Source organism: Acomys minous (assembly GCF_964271855.1).
Source record: "Acomys minous genome assembly, chromosome: 7".
Taxonomy (NCBI): Eukaryota; Metazoa; Chordata; class Mammalia; order Rodentia; family Muridae; genus Acomys; species Acomys minous.
Window position 1 is genome coordinate 75,068,591 of NC_140488.1, and position 15,479 is coordinate 75,084,069.

Consider the following 15,479-nt stretch of genomic DNA (forward strand, 5'->3'; position numbering starts at 1 on the left):
TAAAGTCTATTTTATTAGATGTTAGAATGGCAACTCCAGCTTGCTTATTGGGTTCATTTGCTTAGAAAAATTTTTCCCACACTTTACTCTGATGCTGAGATGTGTTTCTTGTATGCAGCTTAATGAAGGATCCATTCTGTTAGCCTGTGTCTTTTTATTGGGTAATTGAGTCCATTGATGTTGAGATATATTAATGACCAATGATTGTTAATTCCTGTTATTTTGATGGTGGTGGTGGTAGTGTGTGTGTGTGTGTGTGTGTGTGTGTGTGTGTGTGTGTGTGTGTGTGTGTTGGAGGCCAGGGCATGACCTCAGCTGTCATTCCTTAAAAACCACCTTATGGTTTGAGATAAAGTCTAACTGGGACCTGTGATATGCTAATTCCAGTAGACTGGCTCATTAGGGTTAGATTTGCTAATTCAATTACACTCCTAATATCCAAGGATCCTCCTATCTCTCCCTCCCCACCCCAGGGATTAGAAGATCATGCTACCATGCCTGGCTTTTTATGTGGGTATGGAGCTCCAAACTCAGGTCCTTGTGCTTACATGGTACAACCAGCTGAGCACTTTACCAACTGAACTGTCTTCTCAGCCTTTGGCAAGTTATATATTTCAGAAACAGCACCTTACTTGGTTGCTTAGTCTGTGCTCATGTGATTCTGCTCCCTCAGCCTCCTAACTCACTGAGACTACAAGTATTTTGCTTACTGCAATAAAGTGATAGTACAATAAAATACAATAAGTGTTCGGTGATGTTGACCTTTAATAGTCAAGAAAAGGTTAAATTTTACATAAGAGAGCTAGGAAGTTAGACATGTATTTATATTTTGTGTTTATGTGTGTATATATATACACACATGTATAGTATTCATGTGTGTATATGTGCCTATATCCAGAGTGCAACCTCAGGTATCTTTCCTTAGGCATCCTCTACCTTGTCTTTTGAGACAGGCCGTATCATTAGCTAGGAGTGAACTGAGTAAACTAGGTTGGCCTGCCAGTGATCCCTAGGGATCCACTTTCTCCTCCTCTCCAGCACTAGAACAACAAGCATGTGCCACCATGCCTGACCTTTTACATGAGTTCTGGGAATTAAACTCTGGTCCTCATGTTTACATAGTAAGCACTTTGCCAACTGAGTTATTTCCTTAGCCCTAGACTTCCTGTTTAAGGAAAGAAATTGTCAGATAACTTAAAAAAATTATTTTACAGAATAATTTATTTACAAAAAATCTGTTAGAGTTTTACACATATAATCAAAGTATTATAATCTTTTAAGGAAGCATATTACATAGCTGGTTACTCTTAGATAAGTATTTTAAGCCATGAAACAGGCTACATTTGCTGACTCCACTGGTGAGTCAGAGAGTATTAGTGTTCTAATGAAGACATTTGTGGAAATTGATGGTTTATGCCAAAGGGCAGATGAGAAAGGGGTATAGAATTCTATTGCAGTTTAAACTTTACTTTAATGTGCTATTGTAGTTGAATTCTGTAAGTGTCTAGACCAGAAATAATCAGACACAAGTTACAATTTAAATGAATAAAGCTTATCTGTAAGCGTGGTCTTAAAGTACTTTTTAAAAGCTGTAAGGTATAATTGGCCTTTCTTGTGAACTTGATCTGATCTTTTTAGTACATAATAGTATGAACAGTTATTATTAATGATTTCTGACATTGCTCTCTGCTCATTCACAATAACCTTATTAGGGCACCAGATGATCTAATTTAAGCTGGGAATCTATCAGGGACTGTTGGGAGAATTCCAGTGATTGTAGCAAACTCTGATTGTATTATATGACCAATTACAGTGCTAAACCAAACTGAAGGTAAAAACCTGTCTGAATGTGATTGCTTTATAGACATTACTTAAAGATTACGTACAGTTATATGATTAAGTCTAATGTGAATATAGTTAGCATTCTTTGTTTAATGCAGTGAGTGGATCTAGCTTCTTTTCAGAGGTTGGTTTTTTTATATGTTTGTTTGTTTTTAGGTCACCAAACAAGAAACCTACTGACAAGAGATTTAGTAAATTGGTTACACAACATTCTATGGGAAAAAGCTGCCAGAAGTTTTAAGGTTTGGAAATAATCTGTTTTTGCTTATTGTATTCGTTCTCCTCTGCACCAAATAAAAACACTGTTCACTATAGAAATCATAGAGAATAGCATCTGGGAAATGCAGCTCAGTGGCAGAGCACTTGTGCAGCATGGGTAAGCCCCTAGATTCTGTTCTCAGTACCACGAAAGCAAATAAGCAAGCAAGAAAAAATATAGTAATAAGTAATACTTTAAACAGTCGCTATTTTTAGATACCACCTGTGTATAAATATTCACAGTGCAGAATGTTTACTCAAAAATAGTAAGTCATGATTCCTTCCCATTTTGAACTTCTAGTAAAGAGAAATGATATTACTGATAGGAAAGTAATTTGATGTGAGAGGCGAGAAAGTTGTGGAGGGGTATGATTCCCTTTAAGAAAGTATTCTTACTTTTAAAAGTAGTTTTAAAAATGATAAAACAACCTTGGTTTCCTGTACAGATAATCAGTTTAAGAGCAAGGTACAATCACTCTTCATTATGCCATTTATGCATTTTTGAACGTTTGTGTACATGTATGTTCCTGTGTGTATAAAATGGGATATACTTTCTTTAAAAAACATGTTATTTAGTATTTCTATTTTCAACCAAAATGTAGCAACAGGGGCCAAATTGTGTCCTTGCTTAAACAAGACTCCTCCCAGAAATACAAGACAAAGCCCCAGGCATGGTGGCGCATATTCATTATCTCAGCGCTCAGAAGGTTGGAGGCAGGTAGATATTTGGAATCTGAGGAATGTTTAAGCTAACATTGAGAGTTCTAGGCCAGACTGGACCACATAGTGAAACTCTGGTTCAAAAAAGCAAAACAAAGAGCAAATTCCCCCTCTGATAACAAAACAAAGAAAACCCCTGAAATACATTTTTTAAAAAGTCGGTTTTATAGCATTGAGTATCAGACAATGGGAAATGATCACTGGATGATAAGAAATAGGGTAAACAGTTTAATTATTTGGCTTACTTAATGAGTTTCCAGACGACAGCAGAGGAAGGGGAGCTGAAGTATGGTCTGACAAGCGTTCTGACTTGAGGAGATGGAGTGGAAAGTCTGGGGAAGCTAAGGCAGAATTCACAGAATAGGGTATCAGAAGATGAGTGTATAGCAGAGAGACTCCAGTTATCAGAAGTTCCTGCACTAGTGTTTCACAACATACGCAGGGAGTGAAACTATCTCAAATCAGAGGTGCAGCCGTCTAAAAATATTACAAAGAACAGTACTGGACACTCACTTGGGTCTGCGGATAGAGCCTATCTTACCATTCAGACTGGAAAGCGCTGGCTCATGGACAGTAAAGATCTCAGAGGTCATAGGAGGGAATAATTAGTCCCATAATGAGCCCTTTTCCATAACCAACTAAAAATCATTTAAGAATATGTGAAAAGATCAAATTGATTCCAAGCAACTTCACTAGTTTAGAACCAGGCACTCAGAGGCAAGAAAAGACTTGATACCCTATGAGCATATACAGGGGGAGGAGGTCTCCCTCAGGAACAGTCATAGGGGAGGGGAGTAAGGGGAAAATGGGAGGGAGGAAGGAATGGGAGGATACAAGGGATGGGATAACCATTGAGATGTAATAAGAATAAATTAATAAAATAAAATTTAAAAATTAAACAACAACAACAACAAAAAAGACCAAAACCTAGGAGAAGAAACACTAAATCCTGTGGCTCCATGTCAAACATCTGCCTATCATAATGAAATCACTCGGGCTCTGAAAAAAAAAATAGAAGAAATATGTGTCAATTTAGAATTCTATACCTGGCACATTTTTTAAATGTAGGCAACTGGTGTGACTATAAAATTGTGTAGCCACTACTGAAAACTGTATTGAACTTCTAAAAATTAAAGTTCAGTGACATGTGAATCAATGAAACCTTCTGGTTATATATCTAAAAGAATTAAAAGCAAGAACTCAAGATGTTTGTACATACATGTACATAGAAGTGCTGTGCACACTAACAAAAAAAATGACCACAACTCATGTTCCATCAAGAGATAAATGGACAAGCAAATTAAGTGTTTGTATACACTAGAATATTATTTGATCCTAAAAAAGAACTCTGAATTCTCAATGTAAGCAATATATTTGTATGAAAATGTCTTTAACACAGTACAATGTACAATGAATATACATAATTTTAAAAAATATACCTCTTTTAACACTTTTTCCTTTAAATACATATTTTAATTGGTAAAAAATTGCTACAATGTAAATCTTGAGACTGTTATGCTAAGTGAAGTAAGCTAGTCAAGTAAATAGTATTCAGTTCCACTAATATGAACTACATAGAGTAGTAATATTCATAGAAATGTGTCCTACAGTTGTGGTTGCCAGAGGTTTGTGATGAGGTTGACTGTTGAACTCAGGGATGTATGCATGCTAGGCATGGACTCTACCATTGCATTGTACCTTCAGCCTTCAGAGTCTCACATTTTACAAGATGGGTAAGCTTTGGAGATTGGTTCCATAATATGGTGAATATACATAAACTAGTGACCTGCATAGTAAAAATAGTTAAGATAGGGGGTTGGGGAGAGAAAAAGTAGAACTTTTACTCAAGGAATACATAGCAAAATCTTATCTCTTGTAAAAAGTTATGATGATCAATTTGATGTTACTCATTTTATTATGATTAAAAGTAACTTTTAAAATGAAGCCCAAATTAAGACTTTGAACTATTCAAAAGCTAAAATAACTCCAGCAGAGAGCCGTATTTTGAGGAAGTCCTTTAAAGCAGAAAGAGACTGACACTAGCTAGAACTATGGATCTCTGCAAAGAATGAAGAACACCAGAATTAGTCATTGCATGAATAAATATATTTTCCTCTTATGAAAATGTCTTTAGGGCTGAGGCTGTAGTTCAGTTGGTAAAGTGTTTACATGTAAGCCTTAAGACCTAAATTTGACCTTTAGCACCCATGCCAAAAAAAGAAGCAGGCTGGTAAGCCCAGTGCTGGGCAGGTAAGACAGGTGGATTCCTGATGCTCCCTGGCCAGCCACCATAGCCTAATCTGAGATGCCCTGTCCTAATGATAAATCCTGTCTCACAAAAACAAGTGAATGTCTCCCAAGGTATGACATTGATCTAAATATATGTACACACATGTACATACTTGCCCACACGATCACTCACGTACACACAGAAATACATTTTAAGAGTTGGTTGCTTAAACAAAAATAAAAGATTGTTTTATAGCTTGGGCGTGGTGGTGCACACCTGTAATCCCAGCACTTGGGAGACAGAGGCAGGCAGATCTCTGTGAGTTCGAGGTCAGCCTGGTCTAGAAAGCGAGTCCAGGACAGCCAGGGCTACACAGAGAAACCCTGTCTTGAACCGCTCCCCCCAAAAGTAATTTTATGGAAGAGAGGTCTTTAAAACTAAAGCTACTGGAGCACCTGAACACTCATAGTCAAAAACTTCAAACATAGACACTAAAACATACGAACAGAAATTATACAAAAACATGTTCCGACACAATAACCAATGAAAAAAAAAAAGACCATTTATGAGTTGTCCAGAAAACACAAAAATCCCTAAGGAGCTATGACTTAGAATAACCACAATTAAAAAAAAATGAGCATACCAAATGTTAGTAGGAAGATTAAAGAATGGGAACCTTTATGGTGGAGCTATGAAACAATATACTTTAGGAAGTTCAGTATTATCTTCCAGGTTCCCAGAGAGCGACCAAGTGAGCTCTGAACATGCAGTGGCTTTTCCAGTGTAAAGCTCCAAACTCCCTCAAAACAACATGGTCAGATCTATCATAGCAATATGGTACTAATTTCTGTCTTAGTGTTTCTCTTGCTGTTCTAAAACAGTGTCAGCTGAGCGTGGTGGCTCACGCCTTTAATCCCAGCACTCAGGGAGGCAGATGCAGACACATCTCTGTGAGTTCGAGGCCAGCCTGGTCTACAAAGTGAGTTTAGGACAGCCAAGGCTACACAGAAAAAAAATCTGTCTCAAAACAAAACAAAACAAAAACAAAAACAAAAAAACCAAAAAAACCCAAACCAAACAAAATACCAAACAAACAAAAAACCACTGTGTCTAAAAGCAACTTGGAGAGGAAAGGGTTTGTTTCATCTTATAGTTTATATGGCATCCAAGGAAGTCATGGCAGGAATCCAAGGTAGGGACCTGGAGGTAGGAATTGATGCCAAGGCCATGGAAAAGTGCTGCTTAATGACTTATTCCTCATGGCTTGCTTAGCTTTATACCATCTGTGACCACCCACCCAGGGCTGGCGCCACTTTCTTTGGAATGGCCCCACCCACATCAATCATTAGTCAAGAAAATGCGTCACATACTTGCCTACGAGCTAATGTAGTGGAAGCATTTTCTCAATTAAGGTTCCTTCTTCTAATGTGACTAACCAGCATCAAGTTGACATAAAAACACACTGGCACAGTTTGTAGTATTTCAAACATGACTCAAATGCCCATCAATACATGAATGTATAAGCAATGTCTGAAATGTCCATATAATGAAATATTACTTAGCAATAAAAGGAAATTAATTATTGATACATGCAGCAACAGGGACAAATACTGCAACTAAGTTGAATGAAAGAGGCCAGATGAAAAAGTCTATTACCTATCAAGCAGGAGGTCCCTGGGTTCAAGGCCAATGTTGCAAAATATGTTGTGGTAGATTTTGTAGTTAAATTAAAGATGAAGAGGAAGGATTCAAAGAAAAGGGAAAAAATAGGAAACAAGAAATTATATTCCAGACAAAGAAGTAGAAGCATATGGAGACATATAATTGTTGCAAGCCAAGCCATCACTCTTTTCTCTTTTAAGGCTTCTTTATTTCTGTACTGCGAAGGTAAACATGACTTCAGAATCATCTCTTGTCTCTTTTTGATTCTGCTCCCCTCATCATTGCCCAATTTTGCGAACTTTTAAACTTTCCCATTCAGTTCTGAAGAATGTAATCTTATGTTCAAATAGTCAAAGGCAGTGTTTTACCTCCTTAGCATAGTGTCTACTTAAAAGGGCATTTTATTACTTTGAAGTTGTAATGACTTCAGTCGTTAATTAAAAGACAGGAAACCTCTTAACAGAGTACAAGAGACTCATTTACCTTACATAGCCTTTATAAATAATCTGTTGTCTTAGGTTAAAATAATAAACCGGGCTATTTCTATTAGATTGTTCCTAATAGTTTATTTTTTTTAAAGACTTATTTATTTATTTATTTACTGTATGTGAGTGAACTTGCTCACCAGAAGAGGGCACCAGATAATATTATAGTGGGTTGTAAGCCACCATGTGGTTCCTGGAAGTTGAACTCAGGACCTCTGGAAGAGCAGCCAGTGCCCATAACTGCTGAGGTGTCTCTCTAGCCCCCCTAATAATTTCTTATAGTTGAAAAATTGACAGTAACAATTTATGTATAAGAATACAGTAGCATTAATTTTAATGGTGGAAATTTATCAAATAATGAAACTAAGAAAATAATACATTGATTTTACTAAATATTTCCTTTACAAGTAGTCATTAAAAACTATAACAATCTAGATTAATATATATAAAATAAGATTAAGGAAAAATATGAAATTGTATATAAGCTGTGATAACTATAATTTGCATCTATAAAAGGATAAAGTTAAAATGTTATATAGAAAAGGAAGGTATAGTAACATGGTAATTTATGGATGCTGTCATTAAAGATTTTTATCATTGTTTTTCCGGTAGTTTTAAAAATGGCTTTGAAATTTTCTGGAGGTTGTGTACCACTTTTTAGACTCTTCATCCTTTGAGTGAAATAAATAACTTTTATGTATTGGTACTGGGGACTGAGCCAAAGCCTTTTGTGTGCTAATATCTGCTCTGTCACTGAAGTACAACTGCAGCCTCTGAACTTTGTAACATGTAGGAAACAGAAAAAAAGACTAAAACACTTAGAACTCAATTAAGTAGGTATTGTTTTGCTTGTCTAAAAAGTGAAATCTGTAACATTTTGTTTGGCAATAGAGGGTAGTAGGGAAAATTTAGAGTGAATTTTCGAAATATCTGTGATTTTTGTTGTTTTTTAACTTCAGATTCGAAATTATGCCAGTGCTCTACACTGGTACAGTTACTCTCTGAAGTTGTATGCGTGTGATCAAGTGGATCTGGATTTGGTCAAGCTGAAGAGGAACATGGCTTCCTGTTACTTACATTTGAAACAACTTCGTAAGGTGCTTTAATTTATCAATTCTATTTTCAGAGGCAAAAAATGTTCTGTGCAGTGGTGCATAGATGAATGCTGTGTTCTGATCTCATAGCTACTTAGGATGGCTGAGAATGCCTTCATATACGAACAGGGTCAAATAGACATCTTCTTGATTTGTATACTGCAAACAGGAAGCAGAACTTCGCAAAGGAGAGAGTATTTGGGAAACTATTAATTTTTAAAATTATTATCCTTATCACTTATCATTTACCATATTCTGAAAGGCTATTTGCCACTAAACATGTGCTGTATAGTCCTTTAAAGCAGACTAAAAATTTATGATCTACACTTTTGTTAAACATCCATTGAGAGCAGATAATTGCAGAATGTAGCTACTCTTTTACTTTTTGGTTATTATACTGTCTTTATAACCACTCAAGAAAAGTTCAGTGTATGGCTCTTCATTAGGAAAAAATATAGAAGCTAAAAGATGAAAACGATTTTGTGAATGACGAAGCCATTCATATTTCTAACAGCATGTGAGACATTTCTTCTTTGAAGATCATACAATGTGCACATAATCTAGGGTACTGGTTCTTAGAAGAACAAAAATTGAGAAATACAAGGGTGGACTCAATTGAATATGAAGGGTTTTGTTGCCTTTCAAGTTTTACTCACAGGTTTGGGGGAAATATGTGAATAAGGGTAGTGATTTTATAGATTTTCTTTGAAGATTCTCTCTGTGTTCTCAGGATTCTCTGGAAGAACAGACCCAATAGAATAAATACATTCACAAATAGCTGTGTTCATATGAAGGCTGGGATTCTGGTGGCTGGAATGTGAGGGATATGAGGCTGGAGCCTTAGCTTTCCCAATCTGATGCTTAAGGCCTGGAGGATTCCTGAGAGCCACATATATTCAGTCCCCATTAGCAGGCTGAAAAAGCTGAGTTCTAATGTCGCTGAAGGATGGCAGCAGCAGTGGCAGGACCACTGGTAGTGGCGGTAACACTGGTAGTGGCAGCAACAGAATAGATGCACTTGTCCCCAAGGCAAAAAGCTATACCCTTGGACTTTCTTTTATCTGGGCTGTGGCCAGGAGGCACTGCCATGAACTCTTGAGTTGGGGATCTTCTTCCCTAAGTTATCCTCCCAGAAAATACCTTTACACACCTGCCTGTATGCATGTCTCTTAGTTGATTCTAGATCCATGCAGGTTGACAGCCGAAGTTAAACTTCAGAATCTGTCTTTGAAGCATTGTTTATATGATGGATGAGTGAAGAGGAGAAAAACTGATGAGGTGCATGTCAGCGGCTACAAGCTCAGCAAACTGTTTTCATAAAAGAAAGGAGATTTTGTGAGGATTAGAAACAGAAAAATGTTAGCATTACCTGTAAACTCGACACGGCTTAGAGCTAGCTGAAAAAAATTACCAGACGAAAAATACAAGTTGACTAGGTCCAGTCTTGCACTACAAGAAACAGAAATGGTATGTGTGGTGCTGGAGCTTGGGCACAGGGCCTCATGTGTACTAGGAAAACGGCCTGCCACTGCAGCACACACCCCCCCCACAAGCCTGAAGCAGTGCTGCTTACATCTGCGACTAATGACAGGATTGGTTTAGGAGTCAGTGTGGAAGTGAACCTATAATTGGAGTTGAAATGTTGTTAGCAGTAAGGAGGAGAAAATGGTCAGGCAGGAAACCAGTATGTCTTAATAGCATGTACTACACGTGCAACTTTGTAATTTAAGGCCATATGGGTGTGGAAGCCAAAGGTTATCTTGAAATGTTGAAGGTAACCATGTTTGTTATGTTCTCATTTCATCCTTCCTGTCTCCCTGGCAGACACTATTTGGATACTTAGCACCTGTAAAGAGCATTTTCCTATTGCAGTAGGACATAGAAAGGTAGAAGGGAGGAGAAGCCACCAGTGCTTTGCCATTGTCTAACCTTTGCTAATTTCATTGTCTGCTATTTTGAATGCTTCCTGTGAGCAGTATGAATATTGCTGAGAAATTTTATGAAGCTACATTTATTGGATCTGTTGCAATTTTGTGCTTTTTAAATCCAGTTATATATAGTCAAGTAATACTGACTGTTGTCTTCTTTCATATTCTGCAGTCATAATTCTAAAACACTATTTTTGTCCTTAATTGCCACAAAAATCTTACTTCTTTTAGCAAAAGTCTCCATGTGTGAATTGCTGAGCTTGTAGTCACTGACATGAACTTCATCAAATTATTCCTCTTCACCCATCCTTATTTTGGAGAAAGAATTACTTTTTTCTGGTGACTTTACTTTGCATATCTCAATCCTAGTTCATAAATACTTCTTTGGTTTTCTCCTTCCGTTACAATTATTTTGAACTGTTGTTTATTAAAAGAAATCCTTCATCTTTCAAGTGTATTCAAACTTCGATTCCTCTGCTCCATTTTTGGTTGCCAAACTTTCTAACACAAAAAACTATTTGTATTTTTTCAGCACTTAACCATTTAGAAGTATTTACTGAATACTACATGCTAAGTAGTACTGGCATTGAGAATACACTAATGAACAAATAGCCTGACCCTGTAGAGCTTTCATTTTATCTGGGGAGATAATTTTTAAAGCATTGTGATATGTTGTAGGTGTCAATGATTTTTGTGTAATGAGCCACACAGCAAATACTTAAGATTTTGTAAGTCACGCAATCCTCGATGGAACACTCAGCTCTGTTCTTACTATGGACACTGCCATAGATAATATGTAAACACATGCCCAGAAGAAACCATGAAGAAACCTTTATATTTAGAAATACTCAAGTTTGAATTTCATGTGATTTTCTTATAGCATGAGATATTTGTCTTTTAATATTTTAGCCATCTAAAACCAATTAAACCATTTTTAGTTTGTTGACTATGCAAAAACAGAGGGTGGTTCAGATTTTGCCAAAGATTGTCGTTTGTTGATCTGTTGCTAGTTAAATAGTGATAAGTACTAAGAAGGAAACCTGAGCAGGAAAGGGCAGTGGTATAGGATGACAAGATGACTGTATACATTAAAAGAGCCGGGGATCAGTGGTTAAGAGTACTGGCTGCTTTTCTAAAAGACCTAGGTTTAATTCCTATCCACCTACATGGTGGCTCAGAGCTGTCTGTAATTCCAGTTCCAGGGGATCTGGCAAGCCAATCCTTGTACAGACAAACATGCAGGCAAAATACTAATGCACACAAAATAAAAACAAGCAGGAATTAAAGCAGCCACAAAGATAAGATTGTTTACTCAGTACTTATCTTTCATGTTCTGTTTATATATTGTTTGTGCCAACTGTATGAAGCTCTAAAAATCATACTATACCACTAGAAGACTGAAAATGAGCTTGTGGTCAGCGCACATAATCTAGTGCGATTCACTAGATGGCACTGTGGCTTCTTTTTGTACTTTATTAGCTCAATTATTTTGAATGTTTTTGTAATGATTTTATTGCCTTCCCTCCAGATACATCTGTGTGGATATAAAAGAGAGCACTTAATAAAATATGAGGTGAAAATTAATTTTGGCTCAACTGATGAAGTTACAGTGTAATAAACACCCAATTTGGGGTTTCACATCAACAAATAATTGTTGACTGCTTAATATGTAAATGGTACTATAGAGTAAGTAGAAGATATACCTTATTCCTCTGTATAGATATGCTTTAAAATATTATTTCAGTACAAGATATACATGAATAATATAATTATAAAGCAACCAAAGACAGTTATAAATTAAGTGTAAACTAATGTGGAATAGCATATGGAGTCAGAATAATAATATGATGATGAGAAGTGTTTGTAACCATTCATTGAAGGTACCATATAGCCCAAAGGTGAAAGAGCTAAACTGTTATCTTGAAAGATAGTCAGATCCAAAAGAACCTACCTGAATATACTGAAATAATAAAGCCATTCTCAGAAGATGGAGACAAACAGGAAACAACAAAACATCTTGTGCTGAATCCCCAAAACCAGCTGTAATAGAACAGAAAGGATGAAATGGGGTTTTAACAGAAGCACATGTGCCACATTTAGGGCTTTTTGTTGACTGTGAGCTAAACAAAAACCAGTACTAAGAAAGTTCACTCATGTTAGATTGAATCAATAGAAACAGTCTGCTTTTTGTATTCATGCATTCCCCATCTATGAATGTAACCGAAAGCAAATCAAAAAAACTGAGAAAAAAATTGCATTTGTACTGGACTTCTTCAGACTATTTTTCCATTACTTCCTATATAATATAGTGAAGTGACTGTTTACATAGCATTTCATTATATTAGGTATCTTAAATAATCTGGAGATGTTTTTAAATAAACAGGAGGATATATCTATCTATCTATCTATCTATCTATCTATCTATCTATCTATCTATGTCATGTACAAGTAAGGAACTTGATCATCCACAGATTTTGGTATCTGAACGGCGCTAAGGAGCCATAGAACCAATCTGCCATAGATACTGAGGGGTGACTCTATAATGCATGAAAGGATAACTGAACACATTTCCTGTGCTGCTTGGCTTAGAGCATATCTGAAACATAATGTTGGATTGGGGGAATAATTTTGAAGAACGATATTGACAAGTTCTGATGGGCCAAAAGGAAGGCATTCAAGGAGGGCAGCTCATTTCATGACTAGTTAAAGGACAGTATTGAGTTTAAACTTGAAAAGTGAAGATTTAGGACATAAACATACACTGCCAGTATCTGTGCTGCTACCTGTAAGACAACCAGTTATGTTTATGGAGCACTTGTTTCTATGCATGAAACCTGTGAATGAAACTTTGAATCACCACAAGAAGACCCTATCTAACAATTACACTTATCGAAAATTTAGATAGTTTTAAAAATAAGATATAAGGAACTCAACTCCCCTCTTCTTGGAGGTATTTAAATAAATGCAGAATGGTCGCTTCATCTAAATATTATTGAGAATATTCTCATATTAGAAGAATTTTCAGACATTGGGAGTCTCTTAGCTGCATGCTTCTAATAATATAATTTAATTCTGATAATGCAATTTAATTCTATTATGGTCAAAGAAGATTGTGAAAGACTAGATTTTTTAAAATTTGGAACTAAAGAGATCTCATTGCTAGGTTCTTAAAAACTATTGAAAAATAATTTAAATATTAAAATATACTTATTTTATTATATAATTAAATAAAATCAGTAAATATAAACCACAATGTACCCACTATCACAGTCTGGATATGGAATATCTAGAAAACTCATTATGTAAAAGATGTTTTGTTTTCCTTTCTGATTATACCCCAGCTCAGCTCCCCTAACTCTGTCCTTCTTTGATTTTCATATAAATTTTCCACCATAGTGTGTTTCAAAATATATTCCTGGGCAAGACATATTCATGGAAGTCAGTACTGTAAATCTCTTGCAATTGACAGTGATTATGTAGCTTTGGTCATTGTGTGATAACTGGTTTTATACTGACAATGTGTGTTCTTATTTATTGATGCTATGCAAAAGTAAAATTTTAATTAAAATATTGAGGGCTAAAACTGAGGTAGCATTTAGTGGGAAATGCATTAAATATTTCACATAAATATATTCTAAGAAAATTGTAAATGCAAAAGCAAATATTCTGTCACTAGAAATTACTAAAACAAGTACATGATAAATCCAAAGAGCATTTTAAAATAAAACTATTTACCTTAGAAAATTTTGATATATTAAGCAAACAGATAGTAGAAGAGACCCAGAAAGCCAAAGCTATGCTCTTTGAAAAATCTAATAAAATAAGAAAGTTTCTAGTAAGACAAACAAGGAGATGAGAGAGAGAAAATGAAAAAGGCCAAGAGAGTATTGGTATTGGAACAACTTTATGCATGAATGCATCCCTAGAAAAAATAGAATTTACCACACTGAATTAAGAAAAGAACCAGAAATATATGAGCAGTCCTATAAGTAACTATTAATATAATTTAATCAATGTTTTAAAATCCTCAAACAAGATCCAAATTCAAATAGTATTATTTTTATTTTATTAAACTTAAAATGGAATCTATCCTCAACTAGTTTTTTGCATATCAAACAGTATTTCTGAATTCAAATATGATATTATATGACAAATTTTGGTAAGATCTATCTTGCTTCTCTAACTGTATAATTATTAATTAGTAACTCTTTATTAGTTTCCTCTAGTCCTTGGAAATCATTATTCCACTCTTAAATTCTTTATATACAAAAAAGTAGAATCTTACATTATTTGTCCTTTATGACTGTGTTATTTTGGTGAGTACATCTTTAGGGTTCACCCATGTTATGACACATTGCAGAACTTCTGTTGAGGCCGAATAATATTCCATTGCATGTACGCTTTTTAAATTTATTTATCCATTAATGGACATTTATGTTGCCTATGCATCTTTGTTATTATTAAATAATCCTTTTAATGAATATGAAAGTACAGATACTTCAGATTTTATTATTATTTTTATGGATAATTATTTAATGAAGGAATATTGGGTTATAGGTAATTGTATTAGTCAGGGTTATCTAAAGGAACAGAACTGATTACATAGATACATTCTCTCTATATCTATATGTCTATATATCTATATACATACATACATGCATGCATGCATGCATGTATACATACATACATACTTACTAATGGACTTATTTGAGTGGCTTTCGGGATATGATCCAGGTAGTCCAACACGCAAAAGTTTACTTCCATTCTCTAGATTTCCTCTTTGTTCAAATAATTGTTTCCTTAATGGTACAGACGCTTTTAGTTTCATGAGGTCCTGGGTGCTAATTGTCAGTCATAATTTCATTCTTCTGCACATGGACATCTAGCTTTCCCAGCACCATTTGCTGAAGTTGCTGTCTTTTCTCTCCCATGATTTCCCCCCCTCTTTGTCAAGTATCAGTTGGCTATAATTTCAAATACTCATGTTTGGGTTTTCTATTTTATTTCCTTGGTCTGCCTGTTTGTTTTTGTGCAAGTGCTATATTGTTTTTATTGCTATGGTTCTATAATATATCTTGAAGTCTGAAATAGCAATCCCTCCAGTATTATAATTTTTGCTCAGGATTGCTTTGGATTCTGTGGTCTTTTCTTGTTCCATTTGAGCTTAAGGAGTTTTTTCTATTTCTGTGAAAAGTGCTGTGGGTATTTTGATTGGGATTGAATCAAATCCGTAATTTGCTTTTGGTAGGAGCCGTAGCAA

At 35.5% G+C, this 15,479-nt stretch overlaps 1 protein-coding gene across 1 annotated transcript in view; it reads left to right on the forward strand.

Annotated features, from left to right (window-relative positions):
• TEX11 (testis expressed 11) overlaps positions 1–15,479 on the forward strand; it is a 219,150-nt gene that overhangs the window by 109,560 nt on the left and 94,111 nt on the right. Inside the window, exons 15-16 of the mRNA XM_084789325.1 lie at positions 1,999–2,084; positions 8,157–8,294. Of these exons, the coding sequence (XP_084645451.1) occupies positions 1,999–2,084; positions 8,157–8,294 (224 nt within the window). The remainder of the gene's footprint in view (positions 1–1,998; positions 2,085–8,156; positions 8,295–15,479) is intronic.